Consider the following 22,047-nt stretch of genomic DNA (forward strand, 5'->3'; position numbering starts at 1 on the left):
ATTTCTAAATAAATCTGCTGCTACAACCACAGAGACCAACATGCTACCAATATTCTCCGAAGTTTCTGCTGTTCCTTTCTCCTTCACTCCCCCACACCTCAACCCACCATGGGTAGTCATGAAAGATTCCAGAATTTGCATACAATGTGTGGAGACTATATAATATATTAGCCAATTCTACTTTGCATGGTGGACGGGGGTTCAGGGGGGCAAGGTAGCAACTGGGAAGCTATCTACACCCTGGGTAATGAATTCTCATTTTACACTTGAATCTGATCCCAGTGGCTGGTATCAGCAGGTCACCCAGTAGGGCTTCCATTTGTAGGGAAAGCATCAGGAGATCCTCGTCTGGATGTTGTGACTGCTAGCTTCCCCCCAGATTTCACAAGACAGGGAAGAGTGGCATTGAGCACAGTCTCCTCGGGCTAAATGATGCTGTGTTCCCAAGCTTGTTCTCTTCATTTAAAATTTAAACATCACAAATTCTCAGAATTAGAAAACCGAGTTTTCTTCTGAAGAGTACACAGAGAGGATTAGTTCTATAAATACCAGTTTATTTTGATCCTCTAGGAATAACACATGCAAATATATTGTGTATATGCGTATGTGTAGGAGTACATATACATATATGCTAAAATGTATAAAGGAAGAATAGAAATATAATGTCTGAAAGCGAACAAAAACTCTTCCCTGGAATCTATCATAGATGCACACATGTCCATGTATATGATATACAGTATCCTAGGATAATGCTCTGTGATTTCTTGGAAACTATATTACATAAGATATAAAATATGGAATACGTATGTGTGTATATATATATATCTCACAGGATATGTTCTATACAAAATATGGAATTATATATACAATGGAACATATAGGTAATTATGTTGTGATATCCTAATACCTATTCTACTTGCAGAATGAGCACGTTTATAATTAAATTATGGTGACTTAAGATTGACCTCATTTCTTCCTATCATTAAAATGGATGTGGTGAATCATACCATATCTTTAGAAGTAGCCAATCCACTCCATTCAAGACACGGTGAAAGATGCACAAATAAATCACTCTTTGGAGATTACAAACACCAGAACAGAGAAACTTGACCGTAGAGACATTGTGTCGTTGAGTAACCACAAAGGAAGAAATCCAGATGGCGCATGTCTGACGTCCTCTCCTCTACCGTAGCCATCCACATCGTGGCACATTTGTGCAACCTGGAGCACTATCGCTGGAGCCAGTCCACGGAAGCGGAGGGACTTCTGGCCGCACTTGCCAAGCTTGGCAAAACCCCAAATGAGAGTTACCTCAACCCCATCCGGACCTTCCACACAGTGAGTCCTTGCAGGCTCCCGGGTTTCTCATCTGAAACACCCTTCCTTTCCCAATCCCTTGATCAGAAGCACTGTGTTTCAAAAGCTTTAATCAAAGAGCTGGAGAGAAGTTTCTGCCAAAGGTATTTTGAGGGGCACGTCGGTGGCTCAGTTGTTTGAACGACTGACTCTTGATTTCAGTTCAGGTCATGATCCCAAGGCTGTGAGGTCGAGCCCTGCATGGGGCTCCACGCTGAACGTGCAGCCTGCTTAAGATTGTCTCTCTCTGTCCCTCTGCCCCTTCCCCCACTTGCATGTGCTTTCTCTCTCTCTCTCTCTCTCAAATTAAAAAAAAAAAAAAAAAAGATATTCTTGAGGTGCCGGGGTGGCTCAGTCGGTTAAGCGTCCGACTGCAGCTCAGGTCATAATCCCCCAGTTCGTGAGTTCCAGCCCACGTCAGGCTCTGTGCTGACAGCTCAGAGCCTGGAGTCTGCTTGGGATTCTGTGTCTCCCTCTCTCTCTGCGCCGCCCCTGCTCACGCTCCGTCTCTGTCTCTTGAAAATAAATAATTTTTTAAAGGTATTTTTTCCGTAAATGTTGCTAAGAGTTTATAAGCAGGAAGAAAAACTGATGCCCCTTAATTAATGTATATCAAAACATAATAAATAAACCCAAATAGGAAATGCAGCCACTTATTAGAACCCTGACATTTTACATTTTAAAGCAGCTCACGATTACGTATTTTGCTGTTGTTGATGGTAGCATCATAAAGAATGTGAAGTGCCATCTAAATCCAGGGATTATAAATTGGATGTCTTCATTTTCAACTTGCAAATTGCTTTTGGATCTCTTCTCGTGTGTCATATTTTGGCACACATGTGCCTGGCTGGTCTGCCAAACCAGATACTGGGCAAAGCAGCTAATTTCGTAATCAGACCTGCATGGCTAGTAACATCATTAATGCTAATTACCTGTGTGCCCAGAGTGGCAGCACATGTGAGAAACAAAAAGAAAATGAAAAACGTAACTGCAGAGACCCACCTATCGAGATTAAGACAATCCTCTCCCTTCCATCTGCCACCTACCCCTTTCTTCCCGGTTGACCAAAATAGTTGAGCACGTACTGCCCTGTTGGAATATGTATCCAACGTGGTGACCAGGCTAACGAATCAGTATTGCCCAAGAAGACCCCTAATACAATGTACTCCTGCAACGGAAAACCCTCTGTTACCATCTGAGCCATCTCTTTAATGACCATTTTGCCCAGGGAACCTTATTTGAAGAAGCGAAATTCCAATTTTGGGGGGAATTCTTCCATGGCACGTCCCTAATTATCCTGAGATGATTTCCAATATCAGGCCATTGATTAAGTAGAGCTACATTTTCCTGGCTGACAACAATTAGAAGCACAAGCTTCAAAGTTATAAGTTAAAACCAACGATGGCCATAAGCCCGTGGGAAGGCTTTCGGGGTCACTCATTGGAGCCCCAGTATTTATCTTGGCACTTACCGGGGTTAACTCTTTTCCCCCGCCAAGGCTCTGAAAAGCTCATTGTTACAGACAACCAAGAATAAGCCTTAATATTTTGAAAAGGCTATACAGTGAATACTACTTATTATGAATGCTTTTAAAGCAATTTAACAAGATAATCAAGTTACTCCAATACAGTCATCTCAAAATTTTAGAAGCAGTATACTATGTAAGTGCTCCTTAAGTTCAAGTAATACCTTAAGGTGAATAATACCTACCTTGGAGTATTTGGAAAAAGATCCATAATACAAATTGGTACGTTTGGAGAAAGTATCAATAACACAAAGTGTATGTTATAGAATATTTCTAAACAGATGCAACGGGGCTATTTGAAAAGATACACGGCAAACCAAACCAGTCTATAAAAATATGTTGCAAGAAAAAGGAAGTGGGGGTTTGCTTTAAAAAGCAAAGAAGAGTGATTTAAAATTAGCACGTCCTATGATATAAACGGATTTCTAAAATGCCTGAGTACTGGGTGGCTCAGTCGGTTAGGCGTTTAACTTCGGCTCAGGTCAGGATCTCACGGTTTGTGGGTTCGAGCCCCACATCAGGCTCTGTGCTGACAGCTCTGAGCCTGGAGCCTGCTTCGGATTCTGTGTGTGTGTGTGTGTGTGTGTGTGTGTGTGTCTCTGCCCCCTCCCCCACTCACACGCTATCTCTCCTTCAAAAATAATAAACATTATTTTTATATATAAATAATTATATATATAAATATATAAATAATAAATACATATATATAAATAAACATTAAAAATTTTTTAAAAATTAAACGCTTGAGTACACTTGAAAAAATAACATATCTTTTCAACGTTTTAGACATACCCTTTCAATTTTATTTCAACTATTTGCTCCATGAAGTAAAAAGAAACAAGGAGAAGTCCCTATCCAAATTACCTTGAGATCTCACAGCAGCCCAAATTAATGAGATTTTACTGACAAAAGATACAGTGTGAGTTTATTGAGCTCATGGTCAGCTCAACGATGGTAACACAACATCTGAATCCCAATGACTTGGCAAGAATATGGAAAAGTCACAGCAAATACAAAGTGCTCTGTGATTCATAGTCTAAAAGGCTAGGTAACCGTCCTCTGCACTCACAGGTCAGAACTCTGGCCTTTTGACCGTGTCTCCCAGAGCAGAATAGCTGTATATTTATTGATCACCTAGGATTTACAAAGCCTTATTCCAAGCCTCCCTGAGGTGGCATGAAAGAAATGCAAGTCATGGCCCTTCCAATTAAAAAGCAAGAGCAAGGAATAACTACCAGGGGAACAGAATGTGCAGCTGCTTTATTAGGAGCGCCCCTGAGGGATCTCTCAAAAAAAAAAGTGTTTATTAATGTTAACATGCAATTAAGCATGGCAATCCACACTTTTATTTTAAAAATCAAAAACTTGACACTTGGATTTATTTGCCAATGTTTTATCTTAAAATGCAGTATTACATATTGTCTTCATTTCAATTCACCGTAATAACTTTGACCTGAAAGTTGATTTATACAGATGGAAAAAATGTAAATGATTAAATGGCATTTGATGAAATTTGAGCAAAGCGAACGTGTGCCATCAAATGGAACAAAAGAAAAGAACGGGGAAGCTCCCTTCTTGAGTCATAGGGAGACCCTTTTTGAGGCTAATATGCCCCTGATTCGAATGTTCTGATTTACTCCCTGCTTAGACTCTCGAGTATTGACCCTAACATAGAAAATAGAACCAAGATATCAATGTCCCGGTGCTTGTCTCTCTTAGAACACCATCACCGTGTTGCTGACGACAACTGCTGGTGTCACTGGCCTGATCATCTCTCTGGCTTTCATCTTGATCATGACCTCTTCCACCGAGTTCATCAGACAGGTCTCCTATGAGTTGTTCTGGTACACACACCATGTGTTCATCATCTTCTTTATCAGTCTGGCTATCCATGGGGCAGGGTAAGTCCATACTGTGCTCAAAGTGTAAGATTTTATCTCTGTGAACCTCAAAAACCATCTTAGAAAGGCCTTTGGATAGGGAATCATAAATGGCAGCGACTAAAGGAACATTCACCAAGGCGAGTGCCTTCTTTTGGTAACTGGAAAGAAGCAAAATTAGATGGTGAAGTATGTTTATTTTTCTTGCTAACTCTGTTGCGGAGACTTGACATGTTTATAAGATGCAGAAATTTTACTGAATGCTGGAAAACAGTAGACCTGTTTCGCTCAGAACAAATTTCTGTGATCCAAATTGCATGCGATTAGTCAAGATATCTATTTTGGACACCCAGATTCCACTTCTGCTTAACCAGAACCACCCACTAGGAAGCCCTGTGTTGGGGAGGGAACGGTGTGTGAGATGACGGCCAGACCCAGGCTCTGCCCCTAGTCATCAGGGTGGCCACGTGCAAGTCCCTTGTATTCTCTGGACCACAGGGTACCTGAGTGGCTCAGTCGGTTAAGTGTCCAACTCTTGATCTCCACTCAAGTCATGATCTCATGGTTCATGGGATGGAGCCCCGCATCAGGCTGTCCACTGTCAGTACAGAGCCTGCTTGGGACTCTCTGTTCCCCTCTCTTTCTGCCCCTTCCCCGCTAGTTCTCTCTCTTTCTCTTTCTCAAAATTAAAAAACGTTTTTTAAAACTTCATTGGACCTCAGTTTTGCCATGTGACTTCTAGGATTCCTTCTCACCCAAACATCCCATACAATGGGATTCAACACCTGTCTGAAACTATTACTCTCCTCCTCAGGAAGCTAGAGCAGACCGTGAAGGACGACACCCTCAAATACAATGTTTTTAGTTCCTTGAATAGTCTTAAAATGGCTCTAGATAAACCCACCAATGAATGTCTATTAGCTAGTTTCTTCCAACATTAATTATTCCATACACTGAGGCCTTTTTTTTTTTCCATTTCACAATTTTCAAAACACATCTGTGGGCACGATCCATTTGACCCCAACAACAGTCCTGTCCAATAAAGACGGTGATGTTACCCCCCACTTCATAAGGACGAAGCAGGTTCAGAGGGTTAAGTGATTCCCTCAAGGTCCCAGGACAAACAAATGCCAGGGTCAGACGTGGGGCACCAGGTTTCAGACAACCAAACCTTTTCTGGTCACAAGCCCCGCAGAAGAGCCCTTCACTTCCTCACGTTAAACAGCCCTCCACACCTGCAGGAATGTGGCCGAGGAGGTCGCAAACGCCCTGCGTGGCGTTCCATGAGCTCTTCCTCTGCTTCCCACACCAGCAGATGCCCTCCCCTATACAACTTTTCCTCCCATCACTGCAGCTGCTGAAGCACGCCCCCCAGGGATGTCTTTTACCTGGAAAACCCGTCCATCTCTCTGTTCATCCTTAGAATCCTAGTCGTCAATGTTCACATTTACGTGCTGTCTGGCTAATGGCTTTCTAGTCTTTAAAATTTCAGCAGTTGCCTCTTCTGCACATGTGATCCCTCACCCTGACTTTCTGTGTTTTGGGGAGCAGGATGGATGGTCCCAAAGGGCTCCCCCCTCAACGACTGTCGGTCCCTCTCTTTCTCTATGGATTCTCCTCCTGAGGCTGGGGCAGTAACCCCGAAGCACATTTGAGAGGCTCTTCATAATCCACATGTGTCTAGAATTCCTCGTCCCCCAAATTACACACACAGCCCCCTGATCCTGCCTCCCTGCCTTCACGCAAGAGGATTTCAATGGGTGGTGTTGCGTTGGAGATATTTTTTAATATCCAAATAACATTTCATAAGATGAAATATTTTAGTCATTTTAACTTAGTTGAAAGGCTTATTTTGGGATAAGGGTCTCATTTAATCCTCTCAGCTTGAAGTATTCTACAGCTACTGTTTACAGCGAAAAGTAATTTGCAAATTCTATACAAAATGCCAAGTAAAGGAGGATTATTGGAATGTGTTAAAGCCCACTAATCTTTCTATTATGGGATAGCATAGATGAAGACATAAAAAAATATTTAATTTTTAAAAAGATACTGCATCTGTGAAATGTTCTGAGGTTTCTTTAGGTAATCTAGGCAATGTTACCTAGAGCTTGAGAATGATGGTGTTAAAATTTACAGAATCTTTTCCTCAGGTCCCATTTATTATTCACCCTTCCTGTGTCTGGGCATCCTGTGATCACGGGAGATTCACAGATGTTGTGCTCTCCTAGCTCAAAGGGAGGTGATCAAGTTTGGATGACTTTCATGAAGCAGACTGGGCCAAAGGCCAAAACATCAGTTCCCTAGGCTGACGTGTAAGGTCCCTAAGGCCATTGCCTCTCTCTCCTCCTGTACCCAACGGTGCAAAAGGGGACATGTTACTTCACATGTTACTGCCCATGACGTGAGCCTGTATGATGCTAGAGTTTCTCAGCACCCTGTTCTTCAAAAATAAGTCAATGTATTTTCTTCATAAACACCTAGGAATTGAACAACCTCCAGATTACATGACCTCAATTCTTAGACTTTGTGGCCCGGTGCACCAATGGGGGTACCGAAGCGGCTTGTCAAAGGTCAGTCAGTACTACGTTTGGGGTGAACGTAGCGTAGTAGGATTACAGGACTCTTGATCCAGTGCTCCATTCACGAAGGCAGGCTTCCTTTTCTCTCTCAAATTCATCAAGGTAGTTCTGAAGACATACTTCACACTGACCTATTTTGACCCTGTCACACACTACGCCTGCTCGTGGTCACTGGGGAAAAGACATCATCATTCAGGACACTTCTTGCAACTTCACTTGAAAACTTCTAGGTGCGCAGACACAAACCAAAAAGGGTAGAAGTTAGATAAATCTGCAAAAGACCCAAATAGTACAAAGTTAGCCAATTAGGCCGAATCAGCAATCAGGACGCGATGTAACCTAATTAAATTCAACAGTCTACAAAAGGGTGTGTTCAAACAATTTCCCTTCATTATGAATTCTCTAATATAGACACTTTCAATTTAACACAGGATACCGCAGAGGGGCACTTCTTTTCTGGGATCTTCAAAGTTACTTGAAGCTTCTTAAATTCCTATTTTTAAAGATGCTGAGAGAAATGAATGACAGCCCAAGTTTCAAGACAGTTGAAGTGTTATTTCAGAGCCCACTGCAGAGCATATATCTGTGGTATCACAAGACTGCACAAAATCAATTTGAAATATTCAGGTTTTGTTTTGTTTTGTTTTGTTTTAATGGCAAGTCGGATTGTTCGAGGCCAAACTCCCGAGAGTCAACTGCTCCACAATGTCACCTTCTGCAAAGACCACTACGCTCAGTGGCAGACCGCTGCCCAGTGCCCCACGCCCCAATTTTCTGGCAAGGAGCCTTCGGTAAGAATGAACCCAAGAGCTTTTAAAAATAGCTGTCGCCACAGTTAAAATAACTAGGGCTTTGTGTGCTTGAGAAAAGAACAGCCCATGTCACCACTAGACAAAGCCAGCTCTTTATTAAGTGTGCTAATGGAGAAATCTAGTTATAGGTCATTTTAAAAAGAGGTTTACTGCCAAAAGGGTTCTGTCCATTTCGAAATGTGCTCTTGCGCTCCCACGTCCATGGGGGTGTCTGGTATGGCAGAACGAGCAGCACCGCAGACATGAACGACCTTCTCTCCGGCTTGCCATCCTCTCTGCTCCACAAACTCAGCCCCCTGCCCCCCTGCGGAACTGCCCTTTCCATTCTGGGAATCACTAGCCACACTCCTCCAATGAACATCAAGCAACAACCACGTGAGAAGGATGCCCTCCTTATTAAAGCTTACCTTCTTGCTTCCTGCAGCTTTGGGGATCAAAAAAAACTTGGGGTACTAAATGCATTGACTGCCTATTCTAATTAAGCTCCCATAGCTGAAATAATGATGTTAGGCAAAAAAGAGAAGGATGCCCTCTTTATTAAGCTTACCTTCTTGCTTCCTACAGCTTTGGGGATCAAAAACACTTGGGGTACTAAATGCATTGACTGCCTATTCTAATTAAGCTACATAACTGAAATAATGATGCTAGGCAAAAAGAGACCTAATTCATTAGAGTCGATCATCATGTCCACAAGATCTCAAAAGGAAGATTTCCTGGGCATGCTGCAATGCCTTTGTGGCATAGGTACGTAGAAATAATGATTCTATTTGGTCTCCTTGGGTTTCTTAGAACAAGGCAAACCTTGGGGCACCTGGGTGATGCATGAGAGCAAATAAATGAGGCCAGGAGATTAAAACAAGAAGGAAACAGGGTCCCCAAATAGGGATAATAGTATATAAATGGTGGAGATTCAGGAAATTAAGTCATCAACTTATGACGACTCTAATGATTGACTTTTTCTAAACTCTTCAAATGCATTAAATGAAGCCCTGGATTTTAAAAGTGAAAACTGCTGCGAGGAATGTTTAAAACCGAGAGAAACAACATAGATGTGCCCGTTAGACTGTGGTTCTTTTAATGGTCAGTATAGATTGTCTCTGTCTTAAACTCAACTATCAGTAGCCACTACCCAGCCTGCATAGTAATGAGGAACAGGAATGCCTCTCTAAAATCTTCCAGCTACAGCGTCTCCATAAAAAAAAAAAAAAAAATCAATACTCTCCCACACCTCATGAATACAGACCAGAGCCTGCTCCAGCAGTGTGCACTGACATTAATTACTATTAAAAGGGGGGAATCTTACCCATCTGTCTGTTAACTCTCCCCTGCCACACCGCCTGGCACACCCAAACTCATGTTGTCACTCTTTCTCATTATTTTTAATGGATCCTGGTTCAAAGCATGTGTGGGCTGTGCAATTACTGCTTGGCTGAAGGTGCAGTATTCTCTCTGACGTCTCATAGACACTGAGTCCGGGAGGCATCCCAAGGACGAGGAAGGGTTCCGGCGTTTCACTGCACCGCATCTACCCATCGCTTCCTCTTGGCCCCTCCTAACTGCATTTTCACGGTACTTTTATCAATGGAACATTTATCAATTCACCTTTGGCGGGGCACCGCTGTCCGGGTTAGGACGCAGAATGCTTTGCACACCGCCCCGTGGGCACCAAACTGATCAAGGGAACCAATTACCCCTGTGGTCCCCTTCTGTCTCCAAGGCTCCAGACTCTAGAACTGCTCGTGCAATCTATTCTCCAAAGAAGCCTGGTCGTTCTCAGTCGGAGAAGCACCTTATTTTATTTACCTACGACATCGACAAGTGACAGCAACAACAGCAATACTAATAAGGCTAACGCTGGTTTAAATTATTAGGGAATGATGTCAACCGTACAGGAGGAAGCTTTACCTGAGGTAGAGTCAATTCAGCAAAACGTTTTCTAAAAGGCTGTTACATTCGTGCCGCTGCACGGTATGGAAGCTTCCGAGACGTGGTTCCTGCCCCTGGAAATCTTATTGTCTAGACAAAGAGGCCATTTTTAAACACACACATAAAATAAAATCAGAGCCAGCATGTTCTTATTTTCTTGGAGGAATGAAAAACCAGGAGGGAAAGTGGAAGAAACAAGTTTCATTACTGCAGCTTTTAAATCAATGTAGCTTTATTTCTATCATAAAATATTCACTGTAGCATGACTTTCTGAGTATTTTTGGAAAAGAAAAAGTAAAGCAAAGAAGCCACGGAGTATGTTAGCATCAAAGAAACTTAGATACCTAATAGCCCCACCCCTTAATTTAGCAGACGGAGGGCTAGCGGCCCAAGATTTAGCTTCTGACCTATGGTCACAAAGGCCATCCCCAGGAAAGCCACATCAAGAAGCCAGAGCTTCAACTCTGTGGCCGTGAACTTGCATCCCTACACACTTCAACATTCATTCTGAAACTCCAGCCTTCTCCCACCCCTCATTTTGTCTGCTGTCTGCTGCTATCTATGTGCACATACCCCTGACGCTGTATTTATCTCTGTGAATAAAGCTAAAACATTTAAGAGCCTGGAGGAAACCCAGCCAATAATTTTCTCCACCTGTCTCATTTTACAAAACAAAAGATTTGAACACAAAAGGCCCAAGGCTCGGGGCGCCTGGGTGGCTCAGTCGGTTAAGTGTCCATCTTTGGCTCAGGTCACGATCTCACAGTTCGTGAGTTCGAGCCCCACGTCAGTCTCTGCACTGACAGCTCAGAGCCTGGAGTCTGCCTCAGATTCTGCGTCTCCCTCTCTCTCTGCCCCTTCCCTGCTCACGCTCTGTCTCTCTCTCTCTCAAAAAATAAATCAACATTTTTGTAAAAGGCCCAGGATTTGCCGCAAGGCATAGGGGAAGAACGGTCCCCCAAGACCCAAAGCCAGGGCTTCTAAGACCTAGTCCAAGTTCTACCTCACACGCGCCCCTCCTGCTCTGGGGCATGGCCTCCTTCTGTCTTTACTAATTCTTGTCTATCCAGGTTACTGCTGTAGGTAACCTACTGTTCACCTCTGGCCACCCCCATCCCTCACTCCTTAACTTCTAGGGGCTCCAGGAGCACCATCACCATGTAACCAAACTGGGCTTTTTCCTCCCGGAACATTTTATATACTAGAGTAGAGATAGAGCCAAGGATTAATAGCTTACATTCTCCTTCCTGACTAACTGTACGAGGAAAAACAATCCACTCCATTTTATCAACATGGAAAAATCAGAGCCCGAGACTGATGTGACAGCACCAAAATGAAGTGTGTGATGCTTAAAACATCCCAAAGTGGGCATGCAAGATTATTTGTGAAAATACATAGAGACTATGTGAGTGGTTTTGCAAATCTCTCTCTAAGCTTACACAGAAAGAATTGCATTCTTGCTATTATTTCTGTAACTATCCACACCAATTCTCAAAACGCTTTCTGGTTCTCTCAAGCAGGAGAGACCTAAGGACTCACTCCTTTGGTCCAACCCCATCCTTCTTGTCTACCCCCTTGCTATCTTCTCCCTTACTCTGTGCATCATATTGCCTCACCCACAGCATAGGTGGACAAAAGGTTTTGTTCCCTCTGCTATTCTGAACACGTTGCTGAACCCCACTGAGGCAGAAAAGGATAAGTGGGTCAAATTGCTTTGTGTTGCCTGCATAAATTGAGCCTTTATCAGGCAAACAAGAGGCTCCCGGGGAAAAAGCAAGGAGGGTTGATGTAGGTGAGAAGAGCTGCCATGCAAACAGACCCAGCAGTAAACAAAAGAGAAATAGAAACCCAAGAAAGATAACAGAAGCAAAAATAACACTGAAGGGCTTGTGACCTGTCAACGCAACAGAGCAGGATAACGGGTAAGAGAGTAATGATCAACAAAGACGGCGAGTCAGCCAGAGAGGGTCTAGCGAACCTGAGTTCAAAAGAGTGAGACATCCTTCCCACTCCCAAGGCCGTGTGCTAGGAGGAAGGTGGCGGTACATTTAGAATCCCAAGCAGGGAATTTAGGGGAATTAGGAAAGACTTGAGTTCCAGTCCTGGCTCCCCAGGATCCAGTTCTATCTCCGCAGGCAATTCTACCCATTCCCACAACCTCGGGGTTTTTTCTTCTTTAGATGAAGAATTGGACTAGACTTCAAAGAACTCTTGACACCCTCAAATTCAATGAAGACTGAGCCTCTAACGTTTGGTAAAACAAGGGTCAGTACCAACGCCAGCATTAGACAGAAAGAGGCATGATTACACGGCAAGTACACAGGCCAGGCGGTCAGACCCCTCTGGGGTCAGGTTTTTCTGGTGCACCTAATTGTCTTTGCGACCCCGGAAAATCTGTTTGATCTTGCCGGACCTCAGTTTGCTCTTGTGTCAAACACAGAGAATAACCATATGCCTCGTGGGGTTGTTTGGTCCCCGACCTAGTATAAGTCTTCCGCCATTTTAAGTTACGTCCCTTCCAAGGGAGGAGGACGCCGTACGTTATACACACCCACTGGTACAAGACTAGCCTGCTGGCAAACCGATCGTTAATAATGCACATGATTCTCATAAGAGGTTGACATAGGATGGGATTTATTAAGAATTAAAATGTTCACTGTCTCAACTGCCAAGAAGATGGTGGTGGATTGTGTTCTGATTCTGTAAATCTCGATTTAAAGTTCTGAGACACTCCTTTTATGTTTTATTCCTGATAACACTGGATATGCATGCCTGTGTGGGTGTGTGTGGATAGGGTTGTGGATTTGGGGGCTCCTTCAGGCAGACCCCCACGTTGTGATGCACTGCTGGCCCCCCAAAATGACTGCTCAAAATGCTTTTATTTAATTTCCCATGTCCTTTGTTGGCTCACGAATATCGCTTTGTAAGCCTTTGACTTTGGCTGAGTTGGGAGCATTTATGACCCTATCATATGTAACGTAAACATCAATCTGCTTTCCTATTTCTTTGCAAATTCAATTATTTCTAATTACATAAAGGCATCATTGATCAAGTAAGCATAAAAACCAATACAGAAGAGTTTAATCTCTTAAATAAGCTTGTACACTTCAAAGAATAATTGAATGTTATAGTATTTAATACGAGGAGATATCTTTATCATTGATAACTGGCCCAAAGTTAAAGGAAAATGTCTGAATCCCATCATGTTATGTATTGATTTCGTTCAAATTGAAAATATCTGGATTCTATTTTCATTTCCTTTTCTTCTCTCTCTCTCTCTCTCTGCTACTCTCTGCAGGCTTGGAAATGGGTTTTAGGCCCTGTGGTCTTATATACGTGTGAAAGAATAATTAGGTTCTGGCGGTTTCGACAAGAAGTTGTCATTACCAAGGTATGCATGTAGCTTTATGTCTGAATAAAAGCCTGAGTGTAGATGGAAATTTTTTATTAGCCCAAGGTTTTAATTTGCCATTTTTATTGCAGAACTATCTGTAATTTAGAGGCCCATCTTCTGTTCTAATAATTGCTCGTATCCTGCGCATCTTTTAGTGTGACTAATTTTACTGAGGACAGGGATCAGGGCTCCAGACTGGTACACAGAATTCTGATAAAGGTTTACGGTGCAGCATAGAAGTCATCTCTTTTTCTCTTTCTTTCCGTTTCTCACTAGGGGACTTGTTTCAGGGGGTGGGAGGGGTGAGGACGGGCAGGAGGACTAAGCTTTACATTGGCCATGGTAACTTCCAGTACAATCACTTCCTTCAGCACACGAAGTCGGGGATTTTGCAAGCACACAAATAATAGAACTACATTTTCAAGGGCACACACTCCCACTTGGGGCTACTGGCGGAAGATCGGGGAACAATCACCCTCAGGTTCAGAGTGGAAGTATAACACGGAGCCCCACCTAGTGAGTGAGGGCTCTGGGATTTTTTGCAAATTTGCACCCCTCTGCACAGCTCTCCAAGTTTTACCATGTGCTGGAGGAAGATGTGAGTACCTAGACTAGGTACCTGTCTAGGAGACTGAAAAGTACCAAGTACCCTGCCCCCGGTGTTTTAAACCTCCAAGAAGAAATGCTGTGCTCACCAAACCTATATTGCTAATACAATATTAACAGAGTACTCTATCTCCTTAACTGTCTTCATGAAAACAGATGCATAGAAATTGCTTCATATTTCTGTTTTAAGCTCTTTCCATGTTGCTGCTTTTAAGTTAAGCACCAAAGGATATCAGGCTACGTCAAAAGCCAGACAGTAAAACTTCTGGAAATCCACTAGAGCCGTTACTAGGGAGACAATTTAACAGCAGAATCAGAACAAATATCTGTAGGGAGATGGGAAACAGAACTAATGATTAAAATGCTGTGAGATTCTCTTCCGAATGGAAAAATCCTGTCACAGGATCTAGACGTTTGATTTTGTTCCCACCACCTCCTGCCACAAAAGAGGCCATGGGGGCCTAGAGAGATTGTTTGTTTGTTTGTTTGTTTGTTTTTTCAGAAAACGATGGAAATCGAGGAAGGGAAATTAGTTCTTTCCTTCCGGTAAGCACCAAGTTGCAAAGCTCTTTTTTGTTGTTGTTTAAGTTTATTTATTTATTCTGAGAGAGAAAGAGAGAGAGAGGTAGAGAGATTGAGAATCCCAAACAGGCTCCAATCTGTCAGCACAGAACCCAATGTGGGGCTCAATCTCACAAACCATGAGATCATGACCTGAGCCAAAACCAAGAGTCAGACGCTTCACCAACTGAGCCACCCAGGTGCCCTGCAAGGCTCTTAAAAAAGTGATTAAGAGGGGCGCCTGGGTGGCTCAGTAGGTTAAGCATTGGACTCTTGGTTTTGGATGGGGTCATGATTTCATGGTTTGTGAGTTCAAGCCCCACGTCGGGATTGTCACTGACAGTGAGGGGCCTGCTTGGGATTCTCTCTCTGCCTCTCTCTCACAGAATAAATAAATAAACTTAAAAAAAAAAAAAAAGCAGTAAGAGGAGTCCACCTAAAACTCAGAGCCTAAGCAGGACATTGGAAAAGACCCAACTAAAACAAAACAAAACATTTCACAGTGAATTTGAAGATTGGTTTCCACCTAGAATGAAAAAACTCACAGGGTTGGGGCGCCTGGGTGGCTCAGTCAATTAAGAGTCCGACTTCGGCTCAGGTCATGATCTCATGGTTGACCAGTTTGAGCCCTGTGTCAGGTTCTATGCGGACAGCTCGGAGCCTGGAGCCTGCTTCGGATTCTGTGTCTCCCGCTCTCTCTGCCCCTCCCCCACTCATGCCCTGTCTCCCTACATCTCAAAAATAAACATCAAAAACATTTTTTTGAAAAGAAAGAAAAAATCACAGGGTTAGTGAACCAGAGATTGAGAAAATGTACAAATTGTTGAAAACAGTAACAAACTCAGACCTACATTTTAAAAACATGGAGATAATTCTGTATTTTAAGAATTCTGTAAGTATTTTAAGAATGCATAATTAAGTGCAATGGCTGATAGGCTAGCTTCTATTCTCTTGGTCCTGCTCAGCTGTGCTACCCAGAGCTTGGCCATTTGAGACCTAAAGTCACAGGCCAGACACCACATGGCACTGGGGTGCAGCTACCCACATCTCCCACAGCACCCCGAAGGAGACGATCGTCACGCTTGTTAGAGTTGCCCAGCCAGATATGAAAGGGATGGCCACGATCCTTGGAAGCTGACGGCAAATGGTATATGTACATTATACCTCAAAAGAGCTGATTTCAAAATTTAAAAACGTCTGATGGAGCAAAAGCCAGTCTCTTCTTCTTTAACCTGAGGGGGTAAGAAAAAACAAATGATTCTCTTGCTCTGATTTAGGTGGTGAGCCACCCATCTGGAGTTCTAGAACTTCACATGAAAAAGCGAAACTTTAAAATGGCGCCAGGGCAATACGTCTTGATACAGTGCCCGTCCATATCGTGGCTGGAATGGCACCCCTTCACCCTCACGTCGGCCCCTCAGGAGAACTTCTTCAGTGTGCACATCCGGGTAGCAGGAGACTGGACGGAAGCTCTGTGTAAGGCCTTTGGTGCAGGAGGACAGGCCCGGAAAGAGTCCTGGAGCTTGCCAAGGTCAGAGCCCGTTTCTTTTTTACACACAAGTTAGAATTGTAGAACAAATAAGGCATTTTAGTGCATCGACGTGCTTACCAAACCCAGCAATATCTTTATTCTAGAAGGGCAAGTTTTAACCCATTTTTTAACTTTGGGAACCTATATAAAAAGTATAATTTAGTAGATTTCCAGTAGAGGCAAGTACATTTCTTTAAAAAAAAAAAAAAAAAAAAAACGTTCAACAAAGGCAGGCAGCGATCCAGGAAGAAGGAGCATTTTGCTTCCTCAGCTCCAAAACCACCCTTGGCTAATTATATGCAGCCTGTGATGAGTAAGAAAGCCCTGTGAACTTTTCTGCTCTTACAGTCGGAGGTCTTTAAATTATATTTGCCATTTTGGTCTTCATAAGGAGGACACTTCAAGGTCAAAATGAATCCGGTGGGCCCCATCCACTGGAGAAGGTGCTAAACAATTACAGATGGAAGTTCATAGAAGGACAAAGTGATCTGAGAGTCAAGAAAGGTAGTTGTGCCCCTCCATTCAGTCAGTCCTGCGTGTGTGTATACAACAAGTGTCAATTAACCTCCACTGTGTGTCAGAAATACGGAGATGCCCAGGCGCTGCCTCCATTTTCTAGGACCCCGTGGGGGCGAATGGAATCAATATCAACCTGCACGCAGAGGAGCTCGTTGTGCTGCAAGGGAGATGCACGGGGGGCAGGGTCTGAGAAGAGTAAAGAACACCAGTAGCATGTGGACTCATCTCCTAGGGTTGTGGTAACAAAGGAACACAAACCGGGTGGCCTAAAACAACAGAAACGTATTCTCTCCCAGTTCTCGGGGCTCCGGGGCTGAATCTAAGTGACAGCAGGGCGGAGCTCCTTCTGAAACCCTTCGGGAAGAATCTTCCCTTGCCTCCTCCCGGCCTCTGGGGGTTTGCCAGCAATGCACGGTATTCCTTGGCTCGCAGCCTCCAGCAGTTCAGCCTCTGCCTTTGTCGTCACACGGTGTTCTTCCCTCCGTGACTGTGTCTCCGTGGCCTCTTCTTATAAATCCTGGTCATATCGGATGAAGGGCCCACCCTCCTCCTGTATGACCTCATCTTAACTTGATTAATTACATCTGCAACAACCCTGTTTCCAAATAAGGTCACGTTCTAAGGCACCGAGGTTAGAACTTCAACATATCAGCTGGGAGACACAATTCAACCCACAATGACAGCCTATTCAGACAGGCCTGGGCACCAGACCGAAGTCCCACCGTAAATTACCAGGCCTTGGCCTCCGTTAGCAAACAATGGCTTAAAGTCGATTCCCACTCTTACAGCTGGATTACCCAATAAGCAGGCAAAACCCACGTTCAAGGCCCCCGAAAAACACGGACACACACAAAAAATGTGGAGAAAAACGGTTGGAAGAATTTGACATTTCAAAAGACGCATCAAAAGATTCCCTCTTCTCAGGGCGCCTGGGTAGTTCAATAGGTCAAGTGTCTGACTTCAGCTCAGGCCGTCATCTCATGGCTTGTGAGTTCGAGCCCGGCGTCGGGCTCTGTGCCGACAGCTCGGAGCCTGGAGCGTGCTTCGGATTCTGTGTCTCCCCCTCTCTCTGCCCCTCCCCTGCTCTCTCTCTCTCTCTGTCTCAAAGATAAATAAACATTAAAGAAATTTTTAAAATTAAAAAAAAGAAAAAAAAGAGAAAGAGAGATTCCTGCCTCCGCCATCCTTGAATGGTGTCAGGAACTACCAGGCAGTAGCCACCGACGTAAGAAACTAGGTGGCGAATGCTGTCAGGACGCACTTAGGATTGGACTTTCGGAGGGCAGGGCATTGTCTGTCCCTGCCTATATGTCCGGTGCCTGGCACAGTGTCTGATATGTATTGGGTACATAGTAAATATGTAATGAAGAAATTAACGAATACCTGGACCCAATAGGGATGCTTCAGCTCATTTATTTTAACAAATATTTACAGGTGGCAAACTAGGCACTTGAATAAACATAAGGCTCAGGACCTATTTAGCCAATCGTCCCTCTTCCCCCCTCCCCATGAGACACTGAACTGTAACCGTGTAGCACTGGGCTTGGTCACATTCACTAGGTAGGAAGAGTCACATGCCTTCATTTTAAAGCCTGGAACTGAAGAATGGTGTGATAACAAACCAAGTACGGTAAAACCTCGGTCTGCGAGCACAATTCGTTCCGGGACATGCTTATAATCCAAAGCACGGGTATATCAAAGCGAATTTCCCCATAAGAAATGATGGAAACCCAACCCAATTATTTGGGTTCCACAACCCAAAAATATTCATGTAAAAATGATTCCGATACTGTAATATAATACGAAATAACAAAGAAAACACACAATATTAAAAAAAATAATAAACAGATTAACCTGTACGTACCTTTGAAAACCTCCGTGGCTGGTGTGAGGGAGACAAGAGAGAGGAGGGTGGTTGTGTAGGACGACTTTCACTATCACTAACAGAATCACTGCTATCTGTTGGCTCAATGGGATCTTTTTCTTTTCACGCAACTTTAACAAAGAACCTATCCAATGACCTACAATGAAGCAAAGTGTTCCTAAGCTTACTCAGGCATGGAAAAGCAAAGGACTGTCCACAGGGACTCCGAAGTGACAAAAAATACCCCAGTGCCAGTTGTGGGCACTGTCCAATGTTCTGAAACATCAAGGACTTCTGCCAAACACCACAGCCTGAGACCGAGCACCTGAGCATGGGAGACGATCACCCAAAATCATTGTGAAGAGAGAGAGAGACACACACAAGACCTATTAGCTCAGTTGTGATCATGTGACATGCAGCGTCACATACTGCTCATACTGCAAGACATCACTAGTTTATCAAACTAGAAATGTTTGCGTGTCTTGTGGAACACTCACCCAACGAGTTACTCGCCATCCAAGGCTTGACTGTATAAGCATCATCTCTGGAGACAAATCAGCTGACAGTACCTAACTACTACTCCATTTAAGACCTTCTCTTTTTTAATCATGGAAAGGAAGCAATGTAGCAGAATTCTAAGATTCAGAATGCAGTGCAAAGGCCTAAAATCGGGAGTAAAACTAGACACACAGAACGTCCCTGCCCTCCTTTTGGCGTTGCCCAGATCAGTGCTTTCATCCTGTCTCTAGCCTGGTCTCTGCTGTCAGTGTATACAGTTGCCTGGTCTATCAACCAACCTTCCCTTTCGCCCACCAGCTGGCATTTCAGCCAATACCCCAACAAGAACTCAGTCACGTTTCTCGGTAGTCAATATGCCTTCTATCTGTGGAGTGCATCGTCAGCTCAAGGCCCAACATGATATGTCCTCTCCCCCACTCCCCCCCCAGGTCTCCCTGGGCTTCTCTGCCCCACCTCCTGCCTCCCCCCCCCCCCCCACCACCACCTTGCACTCAGCCGTTCTTCCAGGCTTCCTTCTTGTTTTTCTCTTCTGATCACCTTTACCACTTCTATCCCCTCCATCTGGAGCACTCTTCCCCAGATCTCTGCTTGGCTGCTCCCTTACTTCCCCAGGCATTTATTCAAATGTCTCCTAGTGAGGTGTTTCCTTCCTGCCCCGTCTGAGACAATGACCCCCAACTGAAGCTCAATAACCACTTTGTCCCGTGCCCTGCTTCATTCTTCTGCATGGTACTTAACACCACCTGACACACGAAATATCTGCTCCTTTATCTGTTTACCAGGTATCTTCCCACACTAGAATGGAAGTTCCATAAGAAAAGGGACATTATCCATTTGGCTCACTTTGTTGCGTTCAGTGCCTAGAATAGGCCCTAACTCTTAGTTGGTACTCAGTGAATATTTATTGAAGGACTGAAAACGAGTTGTTGGAAACAGTGCAGTTTCCTTCATTTGTTAAACTCACTGATCTCTGCCTCTATACACGTGTAGGCGTATTTGTCTAACTCTTCAATATATGAAGAATCAGAATTTTACTGGATTTCCTTGTTCCATTTTATCTATTAACGTTATTTTGTCTTTGAATTGAATCAAACACATGGGAGGGAGAAGTATAATTTTTCACTGCTTTGGACCCAGAAAGGATTTTTTTAAGTTTGTTTATGTATTTATTTTGAGAGAGAGGGAGAGAGAGAGAGAGAGAGAGAGAGAGAGACTGAGAATGAAAGTGGGGAACTGATAGAGAGAGAGAGGTAAAGAGAGAGGATCCCAAGCAGGCTCTGCACTGTCAGCATGGAGCCCACTTGGGGCCGGAACCCATGAACTGTGAGATCATGACCTGATCATTACATTAAAAAAAATTTTTTTTAATGTTTATTTATTTTTGAGAGAGAGAGAGGCAGAGCATGAGTGGGGGAGAAGCAGAGAGAGAGGGAGACACAGGATCTGAAGCAGGCTCCAGGCTCCGAGCTGTCAGCACAGAGGCCGACATGGGGCTCGAACCCACAAACCGTGAGATCATGACCTGAGCCAAAGTCAGACGCTTAACCGACTGAGCAACCCAGGCATCCCCAGAAAGGATTTAAACCAGCCCGAGGAATCTGTGAGGCCCAGGCAAGAAGCAAACCTAGACAGAGAGCTGGGAAACTTCTTTATTCTGTGCCCAGGAAAAGGGAAGAGAATGGGAGCTATTTTAAAGCACTTTGCCTTCTGAGGTAAAACGGAGGAATTTCTCAGAGTTGATGCTAGAGATTTCAGTGACTAACCTGCTTTCTAGAGCCAAGGATTTCAGTTCTGACAGCCTGGGTTCAAAGCCCAGTTTTGCATGTGCTCTTAGAGAGTACATGTCACTGTGTGCCTCAGTTTGCCCATCTGTAAAATAAAGATGATAATCGTAGTACCTAAGAGTTTGTTTAGGTTTAAAGGTGACAGTCCTTTAAAAGCCCTTAACATGACGCATAGTGGAAAAAAAAAAAAAAGCTGGCTATTATTATTAGCAAACTATGAAAGGTCACCGACCGCAGAGATGTCCGTGACAGCAATGACCACAGGGAGAACGTGTCTATGAGCAAAGGCCATGGGTTCAGAGAGTCGAGGGTGGAGGTCGATGAGGCGGGTGTGTGTGCCGCGGACCAGAGCAACAAGGAACCGCACGGTGTGGATGCCGGAAAGGGTCGTTTTCCAAGCGGCATCCTTAAACTCTGGATCCAGATCGAAGAGGAAGTAGCTGGGTGAACTCGATGAACAAGAATTTGGGCAAAGAGAGTCGATTCAGGATTGCGAGAGGTCTCCAGAAATGGAGACGTTTTGGTCCAGAAAAGAACAATCAGGGCGTCACGATAGCTACCATCAACCATTGAAAGACCTGAGACAAGAAAGGGAAGAGAGCTGGTGTGCGTTTCTCGGGAGTGTGGTCAGAAGACAGAGGTCGGTGACACGTGCGAAAAACCGTCTATTGCTTTGAACTGCCCCCCTCCGCCCCCCGCAAGTTAACAGCAGAATGCGATCAGCTGTCGGGGTGGTGGAAGGAAGGATGACTATATTATCTATATTATCAGGGCAGTTGGACTAAATATTTTCTCCTGCCTCTTCCAGCTTAGATGCACAATTCTGATTCTGAGGAAATTTATCTATTGTGTATTTCTGTGGATTGTGTGACACAATTCTTCTTTGGGTTTAATTGTTATCTTTTCAAATCAGTGTCAGAGAAGTCCCAAATACAACTAATTATAAAAACAATTAACGGTAAGACATTTTAATCCTTGGACAGTTTCATTTTTTCTCTCTCAATTCCCCTTACCTAATTATTTATAAAATAATCTACAGTGGGCTGAGATACTAACCCTTTCTGGTTAATGACCTTTTATTTTTATTCTTCCATTTCCATAAATCAATATGTAATAAAGCCTTATTAATTAAGATTAACTTGAAGAGAGTTAATTTGAATTATTAGGAGGTCTGGCATATGGAATATTTAA

The 22,047-nt window shown here is 43.7% G+C and overlaps 1 protein-coding gene across 1 annotated transcript in view; it reads left to right on the forward strand.

Moving 5' to 3' along the window:
• The window catches only part of NOX3 (NADPH oxidase 3), a 62,079-nt gene that overhangs the window by 9,934 nt on the left and 30,098 nt on the right, over window positions 1-22,047 (forward strand). The window contains exons 5-9 of the mRNA XM_015084929.3: window positions 1,193-1,338; window positions 4,601-4,782; window positions 8,002-8,131; window positions 13,377-13,469; window positions 15,917-16,170. Coding sequence (XP_014940415.1) covers window positions 1,193-1,338; window positions 4,601-4,782; window positions 8,002-8,131; window positions 13,377-13,469; window positions 15,917-16,170 — 805 coding nt within the window. The remainder of the gene's footprint in view (window positions 1-1,192; window positions 1,339-4,600; window positions 4,783-8,001; window positions 8,132-13,376; window positions 13,470-15,916; window positions 16,171-22,047) is intronic.

Source organism: Acinonyx jubatus, chromosome B2 (genome assembly GCF_027475565.1).
Source record: "Acinonyx jubatus isolate Ajub_Pintada_27869175 chromosome B2, VMU_Ajub_asm_v1.0, whole genome shotgun sequence".
Taxonomy (NCBI): domain Eukaryota; kingdom Metazoa; phylum Chordata; class Mammalia; order Carnivora; family Felidae; genus Acinonyx; species Acinonyx jubatus.